At 32.1% G+C, this 18,588-nt stretch overlaps 1 protein-coding gene across 1 annotated transcript in view; it reads right to left on the reverse strand.

The window, feature by feature from the left end:
* The window catches only part of LOC134228989 (cGMP-inhibited 3',5'-cyclic phosphodiesterase 3A-like), an 89,612-nt gene extending 77,918 nt beyond the window's left edge, over positions 1–11,694 (reverse strand). The window contains exon 1 of the mRNA XM_062710698.1: positions 10,726–11,694. Within this exon, the coding sequence (XP_062566682.1) occupies positions 10,726–11,601 (876 nt within the window). The 5' untranslated portion in view covers positions 11,602–11,694. The remainder of the gene's footprint in view (positions 1–10,725) is intronic.
* Positions 11,695–18,588: the final 6,894 nt, after the last annotated feature.

An 18,588-nucleotide genomic window follows, 5' to 3' on the forward strand; every position in this document is an offset into this window, starting at 1 on the left:
CAAACAAATTAAAAATTTATATTTAAATCCACATTTATATTCATAGCATTCCAAATTGATTTAACTTCAAAACAAACTTCATTTGCAGACAGAGGTGGTGACAATGTGCAGATAAATTGCTCTGGATTTTTTCAGGAGGAAAGTGCCTACATTGCAAACATCTCTCTTTACCAATGCATTCTTATATAAACTAGGAATCTACCCCACCACCCCAGCTCCAAACCAAGGGACATAGAGAACCAAACTTAGCATCAAAATATGTATTCTAGTACCAAAGCAAAGCAACCATAAAAAAACTTGTAAGGAATCTACCCCACCACCCCAGCTCCAAACTAAAAGTATAGAGAATCAAACTTAGCATCAAAATATGTATTTCTGCCTATTAAACTACCATACCAAATTTAAACTTGATTGGGCAACCATAAAAAAAGTTATTAGAAAAAAACAGAAAATTTGTCAATGAACATAATATACTGATTACAGCAGTGTATATTAGCAACTGACATTGTATCAACTACTGTGAATGACCTTAAGTTAATCATGTTACATCATTAGGTTGTGACAGCCTAAAAATATGGTAACCCCCCCTTTATGTACTTTGTTATTATCATTCTAGAGATATGCACTTCAAAAATACTTTTTTTTTATGAGAGAGTAGGGACGTGCGATTTTATCGGTATACCGGTATATCACGATTTTTTTTATTGTGTGATACGTATTGTGATACTGAGACCTAAATATTGGTCTTAAAGGTACATATTATAAAGTCCAGAAATTATTCATTTATTTGTTCAATCTTTCAAATTACAATTACAGAAAGTATAAAAAATGTTGTAAAAAGTGAAAATAATGGCATCTTACCATCCAAACATAATTGATTTTATATACATGTACATGAAAATTTCAAGAAAGTAAAATTTTGTTTTTCTAGCATATTTTTAAAAAAAAATAATGACTTTTCATATAAAATCATTGTAAAAACTGCTTTTAAAAATATCATCATATTATCATGATATTGTGGGAAAAATTGTGATATATCGTGATACGAAATTTTTTGGCGATACCCATCCCTATGAAAGAGAGACTTTGATTTTTTTTCAATAAGTTTGTTTCTCAAGAAGGGGGACTAAGCTTTTTCTTATGGCAATTTTACCTTTTTAGGTGAACAGTTTTTCAGTGTACCAGTTGAAAGAGAGTTTGATTTTTTTTCAATAAGTTTGTTTTATTTTATTATACTGAATGTCTTATTGATTAAGGACGTCAGCAAAAAAAAAAAAAGAAAACCGTCGATCGTCTTTACGTTCATGGCAATTTTAATCTCCTTATTGTTTGTTTGGAATTAGAGTCATTTATCATATAAAGTCGAACAGTTTTACACTTGCAAGCATGTACGTTTGTTGTTTTCAAGTAAGTTGAGCTTTTAAGAGAGCACTATACGGTGAATCCATAATTTCCACGCATGTGGCATTACCGTTGTGTCACCCGTTGTCACGTGTGTTGCTAAGGCTAATAATCGAACGGATTGTTAACTGCGTCTAAACCAATCAGATTTTAGTATTTAACATGAAAGTATAATAATAAAATTTGTTTCATTTTACACCTTCATCCATTAATTGTTGGTACATAAATACCATCTAAGTTAACTCTCAATGTTTTTAACAGTCTAGACTAGTGACATATCTGTTAAGGAAGCTGCTAACTATACTAAGGGAGTTAACTGGGTGGCTTGGGTGATGTTGCCTAATTATTTCATCACCAGATGTACACTGTACTGATTCCTGACAGTAATGACGTCTTCTCATTGTGTTAAAACTGAGAACTTCTTGTCTCTCCGACGTAATAATTACGAATTACAATCCAACTTAACTCAGTACGTCACTTCTGACAACAATTAATCTTTAGCCCTATTGTTACTCATTGTGCACAATTTAAATCTCGTGCCAAAAATCTCCAAAGAATAGAATGCTATCAGATTCTTTGATGTTCTGCCCAGTTTTTAAATTTAAAAAAAAAACTGATATGATTAATGAAGTTCAACAACATTTGTGACAGTGCCCCAATATAAACAACACATAGGACGACGGTGCCTGAATAGAAATTTTAATGATTAGTGTGAAAGAAATATATTTATATCTCTATACATGCTAAAAATGACATGTGTTATCAAGTTCAATGTTACTATTAAATACCAAAACCTTCAATCAGGACTCTGACTATTTAATTGCAGTTACACAGAATAATCCATACTTTATACAGCAGCTTGGAGATGCCATTTTCTGATAAAATATATGAAATATACAAAATATACTGCAGAGTACATCATATTCTACTTGACTGTTGGGTCCTTCAATAAGCATGTTTTATGCCTTAAGTTAAATATATCATGTGTCTTCAACATGTAAATCTGGTTTAAGTTTAATGAATAATAATATTTTTCATATGAATTTTTTTTAAATGTAAATTTATAGACAAGCCTGCGGTTGTTTTTCCTCCACAGATTTATAAAGATTTCCCACTGATACCCTCCATATATAGGTAAATGTCTTCTCTATGTTTTCAATTTAATACAAGCCTCATATAATGTTTCCACTGCAATGCTCACAAATTTCTTTCTTGATCTGGTTTTTTAGAGAGAGAAAAAAGTTGAAGTACAGGTGAAAAACACTTTTTGTTTACTTCATGTTGATATACACCCATCTACAAAACATATTTGGGTTTCATATAGTCTGCATTCAAAATGGGAGCTAGTAATTTTCAACTTTATTATCACAAACATCTATGTCAGAAGATTATCATGTACTTTTTTTTTAACAACTTTATACAAGATTTTTTGCTAATTTCTGGAGTCACCAAAACACATCTTTTTTAAATTTATAAAATTATACCAAGCAGTCCTCACTCATACTGCAGACAATATGACTTTTAAAAGAGTTTGTTTGCTGAATAAAATTGTTGTACTCAATCAAGTTAACCATCTTCTTACATGGCCATTTTTTAAAACATTTTGTAGGATTGAGAAGACCGTTTGACTACTGCTCTTCTCATCTGGACCACAATTCAATTCCATCAAAATCAAGGACTAGTCTTTTTTTTTTATTATGCATGCATTCACAGAATTCCATATACTACAATAATCCGAGACTTCTCTGACTCTAACCCGTTTTTTTATATTGTGAAATATGTCTCTCCTGCACATGTCACAATATAAAAAGCAGGGATTGGAGTCAGAGGAATCTCGGATTAATGCTACTATGATTGAAGCAAAGCAGTTCTTTTATCTGTTTTTTTGTTTTAAAACTCTGTTGAACACATGAAGGAAGCTAGGGGACATTAGGATGTGATTTTTGCAAAATGAGAAAACTTTCACATATTTTACATATCCTGAACATTAAAATGCACAAAAACAGACCCTTATATAATTATATTAAACATTTTGAAGTCTTGTGTGTTAGTATTTTATTTTGCGAGTCTACATAGCTCTTCTGAGGAAAGTTACTCCACATTCCTGGCATGCAGCATAACTGGATAGTGATCAATTTCCTAATGTAAATACTAGTATACATCCAAGAGAAGTGTCTACCCTTCATATTTCAATTATTAAAACAGTCAACTTTCAATTTTATACTCTTCCACTAAAATCCATCTGAAAACTTTAACACCAACTAATCAATGTTATCTTTGATTTTGGTTCTCATAAAAATTTAGAATTCCAAGGAAATCAACATGCACATCATTCTTAGGTATTAAATTAAGCTGGATGTCTAATCAGACAGGATTATAGATTGCTTCCAGTTTCTAACACCAAACGAATGGATCTAAACACTTCATTTCATTCTGAAAGCCATATTTCCAGACAACCCAGGAATTCAAAAGAGTGCTACCTCATTATTTCAGTGAATTGCTTCCTCTCTCACTCTTCAGATGAAAATATTTCTGAAAACTGCAAACTGATAGCAAGTCTATAAGTGTTACTTAAAAACAATGCTAATCCCCTAGTTATCACTAGATAATAATTTAAGCAAGCATGCTGATTAATAGCACAAGGAAAAGATTAACACATTTTCTACTTTCATATGTCCAAAGAATTTTCTACAGCATTAAGCCTAACAACTAAATGGTATATTGGGATACAATGAACACTGAACATACATTATATATGTGTATATTTAATTGCTGGTGCCTTTTATCAGCTCAAAACCAAGAGAGAATATCCAAAAAAAAATCAATTCTCAAGAACACTCCAACAAAATACAAGAACTCTTGTCAATATATTGAAATTTTAAACATATTTTACTGAAACATGCATATCTGGACTGTTTCAATCATAGGCCTGAATATTTGTACTTGAATGCAGCATTTCACAAGTACAGATACAGTCAATGGTTAAGCTAGCTTGGCATCATGTTCAAAATCCAACAAAGAGATCTTACAAATCAGGTGGAAACTGAACATAATTTAGGTTTGGACTGCAATAGGTGTACCATGTACACTTTCTTTCCAGTTCTGAAACAACTTAAAGTGGCCAATATAAAAAATCTGTGCAAGCATCCTATTCATCAAACTGTCATTATTTCTGATAGTTTTACATACAGTTTGACTATATGGGTGTTGATTTAGTTTTACATACACTTTGACTATATGTATTGGATGTTGACCCAGAAGGCTAACAAACATGATGTTAGCCTAAACTTCTGAAACAACTGTATGCACCATCTAAAAGTTTCATCACATTAACAAAATTGTTATAGGACCCAAGGTGCTAGATGTACCAGTGTTATACAGGTGAAAGTGAACAACACTGAATTAGAGTGGTTATAAAGAGCTCATTTTAAGTGTTACAACAAGGTGAAGTTCTTTCCTTCTGTTCTGTTGTTTTATCATTCAGCTTTTAAACAAAGTCTTTCTCTTCAAAATTCTTAAATGTCTCAAAATTTTACAAGATAAAATTTCAATAGCAATGCTTCTTATCAAAACCTTTTCCCCATTCTACTGCAAATGAATTTGTTCCAACTGTATTGTAAAACTGTGAACAAACATGTGACATCTTCAACTTTTCACCCTATGTTGGGAACATTGACATTCTGAATCACAGCAGAAGGATAATGATAATGACGATAGTATATTAATTAAATGTAGAAAAGACCCTGGATTTGAGACATATAGATATCTACCTCCATATTGAATGATATTACACAAAGATGTATTGTTGGTCAAAGCAATCAGGGCCTGAGACTACACAGCTGACCTGGTAGACTTCATGGTCATTATGTAGATGACTGCATCAACAGTTACCAGAAAGTGAACAACAAATTTTGATGAAAGGAATGTATACTTGTGCTTCATACCACTCCAAGACCTATTGAGCCTATGAAAATTCATTCAAATAAAGATTTTCTTGGTAAATCAAAGCAGTGTCAATACAGTAAACCCGATTTTCACTCATTTACAAATTGACTTTGAAAGGCGAGATCTGTGTCATCATGTAGGAAAATCTGATGAAATACAATATAAACTCAAAGTTACAATGACATAGCTTTTAACCAATAATGAGTCTGACTCAAATGAATCTTGGTCCATAAACCGTTTCATTTCACATCCAAATACCTACTACTTGAAACTGTTTGAAACCTGATGCAAAAATGTTAGAAACTGAGTGAATTCGCTAGGCTGTTAATTGACATTGATTTTTGGGGCCGGCTATCAGGATAATGGATCAGATTGATCTGTACGGCAGCCAGCTTAAGCCCCTGTAGTGTGGACCGAAATATCAACGGAAGTTGTCTTCTGACCCTAAACAACTTCACAATCCCAACTGTCATAAAACATATCTCTGGCCATATTTCATTGTGGATTCCTAAATCAGACCTTCTGTAAATTCTGGGCTCAAGGATTAAAATATCCCATGAATTTCCTTCTGAAGCTTGTTATAGGGTTAGATAATGTGCTTATGGGTTCAGATGTACTAACAGTTCTTTAACAACCTTTTCAAATGACCTCATGTGAAAATTAATCTTGTATAATCCTTAAACATGTTCTGCCTTAGGTGAGAATATATGAAATATATAAACTGGGTATACACTTTTTTGCCAGACTTCTCCATTAATAACTTTTATAATTTTTTCTTCCAGTCATTGTGAAGATTTACATGTCAACTTACAAGTCCAAAAAATCTGACAGCTGACAAGATGGTAATTGCTGTAATATATGTATTATACAAGGATGATTAGTTGTGAAAGATTGGTCAGGATGTCTATAAGTATAAAGATATATGATACAATTTTGTTACAACTTTGACATATATCCATGGTATTCAAGGTATCAGTGTTCACGATACTGAAGTTCTACTGTTCAGTATTTCAGTTTATTTCTAGGTGTGCTACCCCCCAACCCGACCCTTCCCCACCCCCACCCAGACCCACACAAACACACATATTCACCAGAACCCTATACTTGATTTGTGTACATGAAATACAATGCCTAAAAGATCAGAAAACTACAATACTTACAATACATAGATTTTATTCAATATTACAATTTTCCCTGCCTGAAGCAGTTAGAAGTATTCTTTACTTTACAATACATAATGATAATAGTGATAGCTCTCTCAAGTTATAAAGTGTTGAAGTAGCTGTGAAGTTCAAGATAAAGGGCTTGTCATATGCTTAGTCAATCAATGGGTTATCATTAGGCCATCTCAGGTAAAAGATGATAAAAGTAGGCGGCACTCCAGCGTCTTTCCTAAGACACTCATATGTATACATACATGCTTCAATATATAGTGTGCACTGATAATGACCGATTACCAAGTCATCTCATGTATTAACACTGATTTAAATTAACTTAATTTTTCTACAGAATTCCATTCATTTCAAAAAGGAATTTTTTTTTTTAACTTATAAAAGACGTTAAGGGGAGATCACTATTAGTTAACATGGAATAACCTTTTCTCAATGTATTCCTTTAAAGTTATACAGTGTTTTTCTTGAGATTTATCTACAAGATGCAGAAGTGCTGACAGTAGCTCGGGGCTATTATAAGTTTAGTGTATTGAGATAATGATAACCCTATATAGGATAATACAGCTACCTGACGATTCTAATTCATCTATCATCTATATATAGAGGTATGACAATCACAGAGAAGCAGTAAGCTTTCCATACAATGAGAACCCGAAGTATCTTATCAAGGAGACTTGAACCTGCAATAAACAACCGACTCTCCACAGGTGAATTACCTGTGCCCCTTTGTTTCAGTGCTATATAACAGCACCTTACGTCACAGAAGGTGACAAGAGTCAACACAGCCCAACAGCTAAGTCAACCAATTGTTGATAGGGTCCTCACTCCCCTGGCCGACATGATAAATCAAACATAGCTCCCCAAACAGCTGAGGAAATCTACGCTTAATTGAGAAAAACTGATACATTTAGTTTAATTGTCCACATTTGCATCATAATCGAATGTCAAAGCTTCATTACACCCTAACAAAACATCAGTTCTGTGGCCGATTCTTATCACCACACTACTGTTTTTGTGGAGGAAATTGACGTTTCTCAAACTGAAAAACCATTAAGGGAACATTGAGCAGATATGGATAAAATGGTGATTCAGAGAAAATTATAAAGACATTCAGCTGCTAGGAAAAAGGTGTAATGTCAATAATGCTATTCTCAACTATTATGTAAAAAAAACTTTAATGAAAGGTTTCTGAATAGAAATATAAAACTGTGTTACTTTTTGTATTAAGGGTCATGCAACTGGTAAATCATGGAATACACACATACATGCATTGGTTGTTTACAGATTAAATGCTCACGTCAATTAATCATACATGTAGACCACTGGGTAATTAAGAACTGCTTTGATAATAGTAACAGACACCTGCAAAGTGACTTATATTTATTGTGCACCATGAAACCTTCTTACATTGCCTTACAACTATATATTCTTTAATAGCCAGAAAATAATGCACTGGTAAACTAAGGGGTCATTTAAATTTCCAAGGCAAATGCCCGACAGCTTTTGTTCTTTGTAATCAGTGTTATTATACAAACTCAGTGGAACAGAAATCTTTCTATCAATACAACCTAGCTGCGAGATGTACCAACATGTCTACCCTTTTTTTAACTAAGCACTCTGGCTTAATTGTTTGTAAAATAAAAAAAAAATCAGGTAGATGTAATTGGTGATACATGAGCAGCTAGGACAGAATTAACATTAAATTTAAGAGGCTGGGGGTGGCAGCCATTTTCAGACTATTAATTTTGACCTCCTTTAAAAGAAGAGCTCCATATAAATATATACAAAAATGTCAGGTCAAATTTTAAAACTAAAATGTATGATTTTTTTCTTTGGAAATGATAGTTGATAGCTTAATTATTAAGATACCATATCCAAATAAATGAGTTAAATCTGGTGGTTAATTTGTGGTTAATTTGTTGACCCCCAGCCTCCTTCAATTTTAAGAAATAAAATAACTTTTTCAACAAAATTATTGTATTTTCCCTTGAAAACAATGCCTTGGACTAAACTAAAGGACATGTATACAGATGTATTGCACATCAAATTGCTTCTCATGAAATTCCCAGGTCAGAATTTTAGCATATACGACAGTGTATACATTTTTAACAAACTGCGGTTTCATCTTTTATGCAGATACTACTAGTGAGGTTTTATTTTTGATTTATTTCAATGCAAAGAATGACTTATAACAGGTCAAAAAGATAATTAATGTAGATTTATGCCACAAAAACAATGAAATTAAATATATGTCTTTAATTTTAGGTCTGCATTCTTGCATGTAAATATCGAAGAATTTGTATTAACTGGAAACATTGTCAAAAAAATGTCCATCTTCTCATTACATCACACATCTCAGAAATAAGCAAAATCAAAATATGTTTATTATGCTCTCCTTTATAATTACATGTTGTTTATCTCAAGGCATAACTATGCAATACAAATATTACAGCTGTTTATAAAACTGCTGCAGCCTTGACATTGTGCAGTAACATTGACACGCATCAGCGGATCTCTGAAAATAACTCACATTCATCAAAATTGATGTCTGGAAACCAAATTAATTACAACACGGGCTATTCTTAGCTGTGAGGGTCGACACATTTGTACACTGCAATGTAGGTAAATCTAAGTAATTAACGTTAAACTTCTCAACTCCACGTCACAGGAAATGTTTCAACATTTTTTACGTCTCATTCAAAATGTCATGAGTATGTTGAAAAATCAAAAGTTTAGTTAATAGTACATAATTATATGTATGTAAAAAAAAATTCTTTTGTACAAAATGAAGCTTTAATTAAGTAATTTTCTTTTTAATTTCTAGATATATTTCAACAAGAATATTCACTAACTTAAGACTATGTATTTACTGAATAGCATAGTCATTATAATTATATGCTTTTTAATTTTGGGGAAAAAATATTATCAAAGATAGGATAAGAAAAAAAAAACTTTTCACAATTAATGATAATAATCTTTTCCTGTAGCATGTATTCATTGACAAAGCTGGTGCACATGTGTTTCAGTGTTCAATATTAATTGGATCAAAAATGACAAGGCATAATTCTACATACATGTAATTTCTATTCAAAATCTGCAGCATCACATAGCTCAATACTGAATATTATAAAATTAATAAAATATTGGATCATAATTATCATCTCACTTAACATCAAGATAATGAAATTCATACAAATTAAAACAGCTGCTTAGTATTGCCTGGGTTTTTTGTGAGTTATTAAACTAAATACATGTACTCATTTCAAAGGCTCAGAACTTCCAGAAAGGTGCTTCTGAAAGTCAGAGCTCATCGCTTATCACTGGTAAAATATTTTATTTTGTGATATTGTACAGCAAATAAATATTTTTCCTAACACTTAAATGTATTCTGAATGAGTTTCTTAAATATTTAATAGGGTACAGATTTGAAGTAAGATTGACTGTGCAGAGGCATCGTCCTCTGGTGCCCTTTGTATTCAAGCCACACTATATAAATTATTATACTCTTAGTATAATAAATATGTTCCTTTTTTAATCTTCCTGTGGTTTTCTATCTCCTCAGTGTCACACTATTGTGAATAATGCTACAAATTTTACACGACCTTTTCACAAGTATCTTACTTGTGGTATTGCACATCTCCCATTTGTACTTTTATAAAAGATTTAATTATTTTTATTTTGTATAATTACAATACACTTTAAAATCATCTGATTGTTTAACCATACTGTAACAACTGTATATGCCCCCCAAGGGCCCTTGATTGGTGAATAAATATATTACATTGAATATTTTTAAAAAGTATAGTTCTATACATGCCAAATATAATTTTTGCTATTATAAATAAGGGTGAAACAATTACCAAAGTTTGTTAATTACCAAAGTTTGTAAACCTTTAGATTATACAACAAGCAATAAACAAAACATTTCCATTGAAAACAGAGAAAACCACATATTGATCATTGAATAATTTTAAGATTTGTATTATTTTTTTTTTACATACTATAGGGCGGACTTGAATTTGACTAGTGTGATCAATATAAACTTGTAAAATAGTAATAGATGGTACAATTTTTCTCTCTTTTTGGTATATGTAAAAGTTTAAATTTACACCATTTTATGAATTTTCAGTTTTTAATAAAAATCGCAGTATACCTTCATCTTGTAATCATTTCACCCCTATTCACTTTTTAAAAAATTGTGTCGTACCTGTGACTTTCCGAGAGCCGGTAAGGAGACTCTGCGATCCCGCGTGTGATTTGCCGTAGCTCTTGCTGCAGGAAACCCTCCCTGGGAGCTGGAACTGGATCGCCTTTTGTAAGCTGGAATTTTGCCATCTTGTGTCATAAAATTATTTATTTGGGGTTTGAAAATAGTTTCCATATATTTTGATATGAATATTCCAGTTAGCCCGCACAAGTACGACAAATATGGTCTGAAACTCTGGGGGATGTCCCCAAGAGTAGAACATGCTAAAAATCGAGTGAAGCTGACCAAGAATATGACAACAACGCTATGTTGAGTTTCTAATGTTGAAAACACACTAGCTGAGCATACAGCAAAGAGAACAATAAACACCACCAGGGGTTGGGTGATTTGACTGTAATTCCCCACCCCCTCCACCCCAGCTGCAGGGGAAAGGGTATCCCCCTCACTCCATGACTGAATTAAAACTTGAGCTATGGTTTCCCCTACAAAACATGACGCAAATAGTAGATACACGCTGGTACAGCTCCATGTTTTCCGCAGGCCTATTGACAGCCAGAAAAAGCTCTGGACTATCGTAAACATTGGCACAAGGATCCCACATAGTCGGTGAAATACTGATCCAATATCACATCTTAGTAACTGATAAGATACCACAAGAGACACTGCTAAAATTACTCCATATACTGCACCTTGATGCTGACAAGAAATTTGACTGGCTGTTCTTCCTAGCCAGTTCAGTATCAGTGACAAGTTGCCTTGCTCCAAGGGTTTCACAAGCACCTGCACGTAGCCGTTATTTTCCGAATCGTCATCATCTTTTTGAGAATCATTTTTCGACCCCCTTCTCGCTGAAAGGGGGGAACGGTGCAAGGCCATTTTAAATTACATTGAGATTCTCTTTCATGTAAACCGACCTGCCACTCAAATACACACAACTTCTGCAATACACAAGAGGAATTATGGGTAGTAATTTATGCGCTGCCCTCTAGCGGTGAAGAATTCGTAAACAAGGAAGCAGGCGGATTCTACTTTCACATTGTCTTCGTGTTTTGTATACTCGGGAATACTTCTGGTGGATCCTATTGTCGAGGATTTGATGTGTCATCTGCGTCGTTTTACAGAGGGCAGCAATACACAAGGATGAACAATAATCAATAAAAAGCTTGTTATTCACAGCAGCGAATGACTTTCTAATTTGCACATGCATGCTGGCGCCAAAAAAAAAAAAAAAAGAAAAGAAAAAAAAAGAAAGAAAGAAAAGAAAAAAAGGGGAAAAAAATGAAATATTAAAAGAGCAAACAAATGAGAAAATTTGAGGAACAGCAATAAAAGACGTACGTCGTATCATATACAATAAAGATTCGCAATGAAATATGTCTGTAGGAATTATCAAATCCTGTAAAACAAAAAGTATTTTTGAGATATGTTGTACAGATTAAAATCATATACATGTACGAAATTGACTGAGCAATATCAAGAAACCATCAACCAAAGCTTAGATTTTCCCTCTAAACTGTACCTGAATCCAACACTCCGTAGATGAGATACGTTATTTATTTATTTTATTTATTTATTTATTGTTTTTATTGTTATTTATTTTATTTTATTTCATTATTTATTGATATTTCAAGGAATATAATAAAAAAAAAATCATTTTATATTTATTTTTATTTATTTATTTATTTATTTATTTATTTTTATTTGTATATTTTGGGGTTTGTTGTAAATATACAATGATATATCATGTAATATATACTCACACAAATATATATCTACCCCATACCCCACTCAGATTATTTAATGCTGCATGTACCCATGTAAGATACCAGTTATAAAGCCTGATGTAGTAATTTTTTAATTAAATTGCTAAAGTGAAACCCCTCTTTCCACCCACCAATATACATGTAATCCCATTTATCTCGGATGAAAAATTTAAAAATACACGTTTATCAGGGTATTGATACACAAATACGGCGTAGTCTTTTTAGTGTAAAATGTCTTTAGGGCGATTGTTCACATTTCTCGGCAGTTTACTAGAAATTTTTTCGTGGATTTTTCGAGAAATCTATTTGGGGCAAATTCCCGTGCACGTCATCGTAAGGTTCATTAAAAAATGAATTAAGAACTAATGGGTTTTAAATGAGATCACGGAATCTGTGTAATTATTTATTGATTGTCTCTGGTAACCCTGTAGCAATTGGATCTTGTCATTTTACTCCAAACACGTGAGATAAAAACTCTTTCTAAAACTCTTTCTCTCTCTCTCCCTCTCTCGATCTCTCTCTCTCTCAATGCACACGATCGTAAACCGATTGAAACAAACATAATAAATTTTAAAATCTTTATTATTAATTTCAGCCTTTGACACCCGAGTGAAGAAAAAGTAAAGCCACTGGATATTCAATTTATTGAAGGATAAGATAAATACTTCACGTAACATCAACATTCACAAATGTGGCCATTTTCTGGTATGGTGGTTCATTTCTTATAATCTCAATAGTATATATTTTCAAATCGAGTCATACAAAGAAGCTGCCACGTTATTAAAGCATAAGGGATTATCTAAGACGTCAGACAGGGATTAACCGATTAAATCCTTTTTCTGTCCGAGATTAACCGCTTTGAATGCCGGACTTTGTGAGGACGTATTTTGATTAACGAGTTCTTCTTGTCGCTAGGCTTATTTCTGAAATATATTGCACTATTGAAGAAGGTTCACTTTTTAATCTTGTCATTTAAATCAGTAAAAACTGTAGGAAGAGGTCTGCAGATGTTTCATACAGAAGCAGGGTTAAAACCTATGATGGATTAAAGGGAATCCCCCCCCCCAGCTTCTGAGATTCGGACATGTGCGGTTCAAATTTAAAAATATAACTTTACAGAAACATGTCGTTATACTTATGTATGTTTTTTTGTGTATGTGTGTTTTTTTTTTTTTTTTTTTGCTTGTCAAGAAATTTCTGGGATTGGAATTTTTTTTTGACTGAGGTGGACCCCCTGGAAAAAAAACCTCTTCTATATTCATTTTTTGGGGGGGATTGTTAAATGTCATGGCGATAAGTGATGTAGATAATTAAAAATATCAGCGTTTTTCTCCCCCTTCTCCCCTTACAAAATACAGATTTAAAGCAAAATGTGGATTGTAAATAATAACCTTACAAAATACAGATTAGTAAATAAAGCAAAATGTTTTATGGCCAAAGTTTTTTTGTAAAGTTTTAAGTTTTTAGTGTCAAAGTTTTAAAAAAATCAAAGTTTTTAAACTTTTTCAAAGTGTTAAATTTCGCCAAAGTTTTTCAAAGTAAAAAGTGTCAAAAAAGTTTTCGATAAGTTTTTCAAAGTGTCAAAGTTTTTTAATAAATTTTTTCACAGTGTCAAAGTTTTCGATAAAATTTTTAAAGTGTTAAAGTTTTTGATAAAGTTTTTCAAAGTGACAAAGTTTACGCCAAAAAAAAAAAGTTTTTGCAAATATAATTTTTTTAAAGAAAAGTTTTTCAAAGTGTCAAAAAGTCCTCGATAAGTTTTTCAAAGTGTCAAAGTTTTTAATAATTTTTTTCACAGTGTCAAAGTTTTCGATAAAATTTTTCAAAGTGTTAAAGTTTTTGATAAAGTTTTTCAAAGTGTCAAAGTTTTCGCCAAAGTTTTATGAAATGTCAAAGTTTTCGCCAAAGTTTTTCAAAGTGTCAAAGTGATCACTATAGTAAATCAAAGTTTTCAAAGTGTCAAAGTTATAACTACAGTTAACTATAGTAAACTCTAGTAAACTCTAGTAAACTCTAGTATTTTTTTGTTAGAGTAATATTATGATAAAAAAAATCTTGATGAAGTTTTCTATGAAATGAGATTTCGAGCACACACCCCCCCCCCCAAAAAAAAAATCTTGCAAAGATAATGAAAAGGTAAAGAAAACGAACAGTGATAGACCTCATATAAACTTCAAACGATACAAATATGTAAACAGGACATAAACACGGATCCCTGGGAACTCCAGAGGTGGGATCTGGTGCCTAGGAGGAGTAAGCATCCCCTGTTGACCGGTCACGTATATACGCCGTGAGTACTATGTACTGATCGAGTAGAAGGAACATTCTGTAGTCAAATTTAACACAAATACAAAGGCCTAGCACTTGTATTAAACATGTCAGCAAAACCTTCGACCCAGTGTTAGGTTATTTTTGCTAATCAGGTCATGATAACGACCATAGAATTTACGAAATGCTGGTATACCAGATATTAATATATTTACTAGATAAGATTATAGTAAATTTAGATTGTTCATGAGTAACTTTCACTATGTATCTAAGTATCTATACGACCCCCGCTCCACAACTCACTAACCAGTAAACTGAAAGTTTAATAATCACGACCAACGCTTTACGAAACACACCAGTTAAATTCACTAGGTTTTTCTTTCAGTGAAACAACCTACTGTATATGTGCTCGAGTATACTGTCTCGGTTTGAAAATTGATGTAAAGTTTTAGAGGCGACGATCCTGAATTGCACAAGTTTAATTAAATTGTCAAAGGGATATATATGGACTGATTAACAGAAGACCTATTTCGTTTTTTACAGAGTGAATGAATACACGAAACGTTTATATTCTGATGAAAAAAATATTTTAAAACTACAATATAAATGATAAGACACTGATAGTGAGTTTTTCAAACCTAATAACGGTCTAGGTGATTTTGTCAGAATCAGAATTATCTGGTAACGCAGCTGAATGTAAACAAAGCATCTCTCCTGCTTTACTCGTATGTGTCACGTATATACGCCGTAAGGACTGTGTACTTTGATCGAGTTTTAGCATGGATAAAACGTTTTATTTTTGTTGCTTTATTAAGCGTTTGTCAAAAGCGGTTGAGAGTAAAATTTATTTTTGCGTAACTTTAAAAAATACAAAAGCATAGCATACATGTATGTGCACACTGTTATTCTGTGACAGCGTAAAGAATAAAGAGTTAGTTGTTTTATATTCTGTAGACAGCATTGGATAGGAATGACAACAAAAAGTATCAAATGAGAGAGAGAGAGAGAGAGAGAGAGAGAGGGTGTCTTCCCACTTAGCCAAAATTCTGAAAAAAGTACAGGTAATTGATGTTGGCTAAGTGGGAATGGTGTACAGGTAAGGGGAGGGAGAGAACAAAAGAAATTAATTACAGGTGACCTATAGTCTGTTTTAGATGAACACTAGAAAAAGTCTGACAATTTAATGAATTGTATTGAAATCAATATTTATTAATAAATTCATATCTTATATTAATCAAATTAATAGTCATGATTTTTTTTAATTTTACGATTTAATTTGTTTTGTTTTTTCAATTTTATATCTACTCATTTTTAATTAATGAGATTTGATATATTGCTTATTTGAAATGTTTAAAGTTCTATTACACTCTGTATCACTAGTACTGGTGATAAAAATATACAGTCATGCATGTAATGCTTTTGAAATCAAACGACCTAAATATGTGTTCAAAATGAGTAAAATTCTGATTCATGTAATTAAAAAAATCAAATTTTAAAAAAAACAATTGAATTTAATAGGATGATTGTATCATAAAATTAATGTTACTGCAAATATTTTAAATGTGCATCTGATACTAAGGGTTCTTTTTTTCTTTCATGCATAAAATGCTGGATTTTTAATCCTTATAAACAAGCAATTGTTTACATTTTTATAAAGATTGTCTAAAGATTTTTTGTACATTATGAATATATATGGTTTAAAAAATACTGAATTAATCAAATATATCATGATCATTTAAACAAATTCAATATTACAACAATAGAGGATTATAGTGTGTTTTATAATGTTTTGATTTTTTTGGGACTTTAAAAAAAACCCCTAAAAAAATTAACCATACTATAGTAATAACATACTATGTGATAAAATTTTATTCCGAAACAAGTGCATTTGCATTGTAATTATGCATATAATAAATTAATTTTAAACACCTATGCATAAAAGCACTTATCTCAATTTCAATCATGTATGTACATAAGTTCTAATAATTAGCAAATAAATTTTAATATTTCTGCACAATAAATTTAACTCAATTCCTATTCTTTTCAATTTTTCTATCGATCTCTTTATTTTTAAAATACAAATATTATTTTATTTTATTTTTAAATATTTAATTGATACAAAGTAGAACTTTATTAATTGTTTATATAAAACAAATATTCATGATATTTATTTGATTAATGAACCATTACACCACAGGTAAATATTACAGGTAATAAGCCTAAAACAGACTATACACAAAAAGTGAAAATCAAATAGAGAGAGAGAGAGAGAGAGAGAGAGAGAGAGAGAGAGATCTGCATGATGATCGAGGGACCCCGTTAGCTGCAATTCCTAGTGACGTCAAATATATTTATAAAATGTTGGGGTGAACGACCTCATTTATTGACAAATCTATGATACAATACTGCGTCCGTCGAAGTGGTCTGTGCACACAATTACTCAGTACATTTATTAGAATCTGAACTGCGGATTTATATAATAACGTATAATCTACAAAATAGTCAGTGCTGTACAACGTACAGTCAGAGCTACATCTCTAATGCGTCTTGATTTCCCTCTGTTTACATCCTCAATGAAATCAATATACATGTATGTATTTTCTTGGACACTTTGGATATTCAAAAGTCTGATCAGTTCTAAAATCACACATCTTGATGAATTTGTTCGTTTCAAATTTAGGATAATTTGTATGTGTGTGTGTGTGTGGGGGGGGGGGGGGGGGGATATATTTTCCTTTCCTCTTTTCTTTATCGCCTCAATAGGCGTAAAGAATGAGCCACCCTTTTAAAATTTCATCTCATCCTTCCCGTAATTATATCATGTACGTTGTAGTACTTAAATAATCAAAGTTTTTTTTTTACGGAATTATTGAAAAAAATCCTTTTATTGACGTCACTGTTGGCAAAGCAACGGGATCCTATTCGTTGATATTTTAGCTCGGGGACTGTTCGGAAACTGGTGCGGAAAACGTGTTTTTTTCTCCTGTGTAGCCTTATACCGGTAATATGTCAGCATTATCCTTTAATCAGCTTTAGCACGTTGTATGCACAAATTTAAAAGCACCTTGGGTGTTACTAGTTAAAGGAGAAAAAATAAAATAATTATCACATGGACTCTCCTGTTTCTTTAAAAATAAACATATTCAGCGAGGTTATGGTAAGGTAGCAGAAACAGACCTGGATCGTTATTCTTGAAGTGACATTTTTTGGTTGCGAGCTTGTCAGAAAAAAAATACAACGCGATTATATTTATATTTTATTAAATAAAAAAGAAATATTACCGCGTTATATATTATGGTAAAAGTATAACCTCGTTAAATATGGTAAAAATTTATGAAGGGTAGATTTTTAATTTTTTTTTTCTCTATTTGCATCTGAATTTTTACACCATCTTTAAACCGCGTAACCGGCAACGAAATCACATATGGATATGCTTTAATTATACTAAAAAAAAAAAACGATTATGACATCAAAATCTTCCTCATAAACTCATCGTTGGACTTTTTTGGCAATTCACAAGGCTTCGTCACCAAGCAAGCAACTTAAATTCAACGGGTAACTACTAGTATTCCATTTCATTGAGTCAAATGCTGACTGACGTTCTACATCCCAATTGTTCGTAAATTATTTACACACAGATTTTTTTCTCGTTTTTCACAATCCTGACATGGAGCATACAGTGTGTCATTCGGCAGGGGATGCTCACTCCTCGAAGGCACCTGATCCCACCTCTGATGTTCTAAAGATCCGTGGTTGCTCTGCTCCTATTTTGTACTGTTTGAATATACTTTTGAACTCTATTTCTGTTTGTTATACTTTGATATATTTCATT

The sequence above is a fragment of the Saccostrea cucullata genome, unplaced genomic scaffold (genome assembly GCF_032062105.1).
Source record: "Saccostrea cucullata isolate Sc308-1 unplaced genomic scaffold, CSIRO_AGI_Scuc_v1 ctg59, whole genome shotgun sequence".
Taxonomy (NCBI): Eukaryota; Metazoa; Mollusca; class Bivalvia; order Ostreida; family Ostreidae; genus Saccostrea; species Saccostrea cuccullata.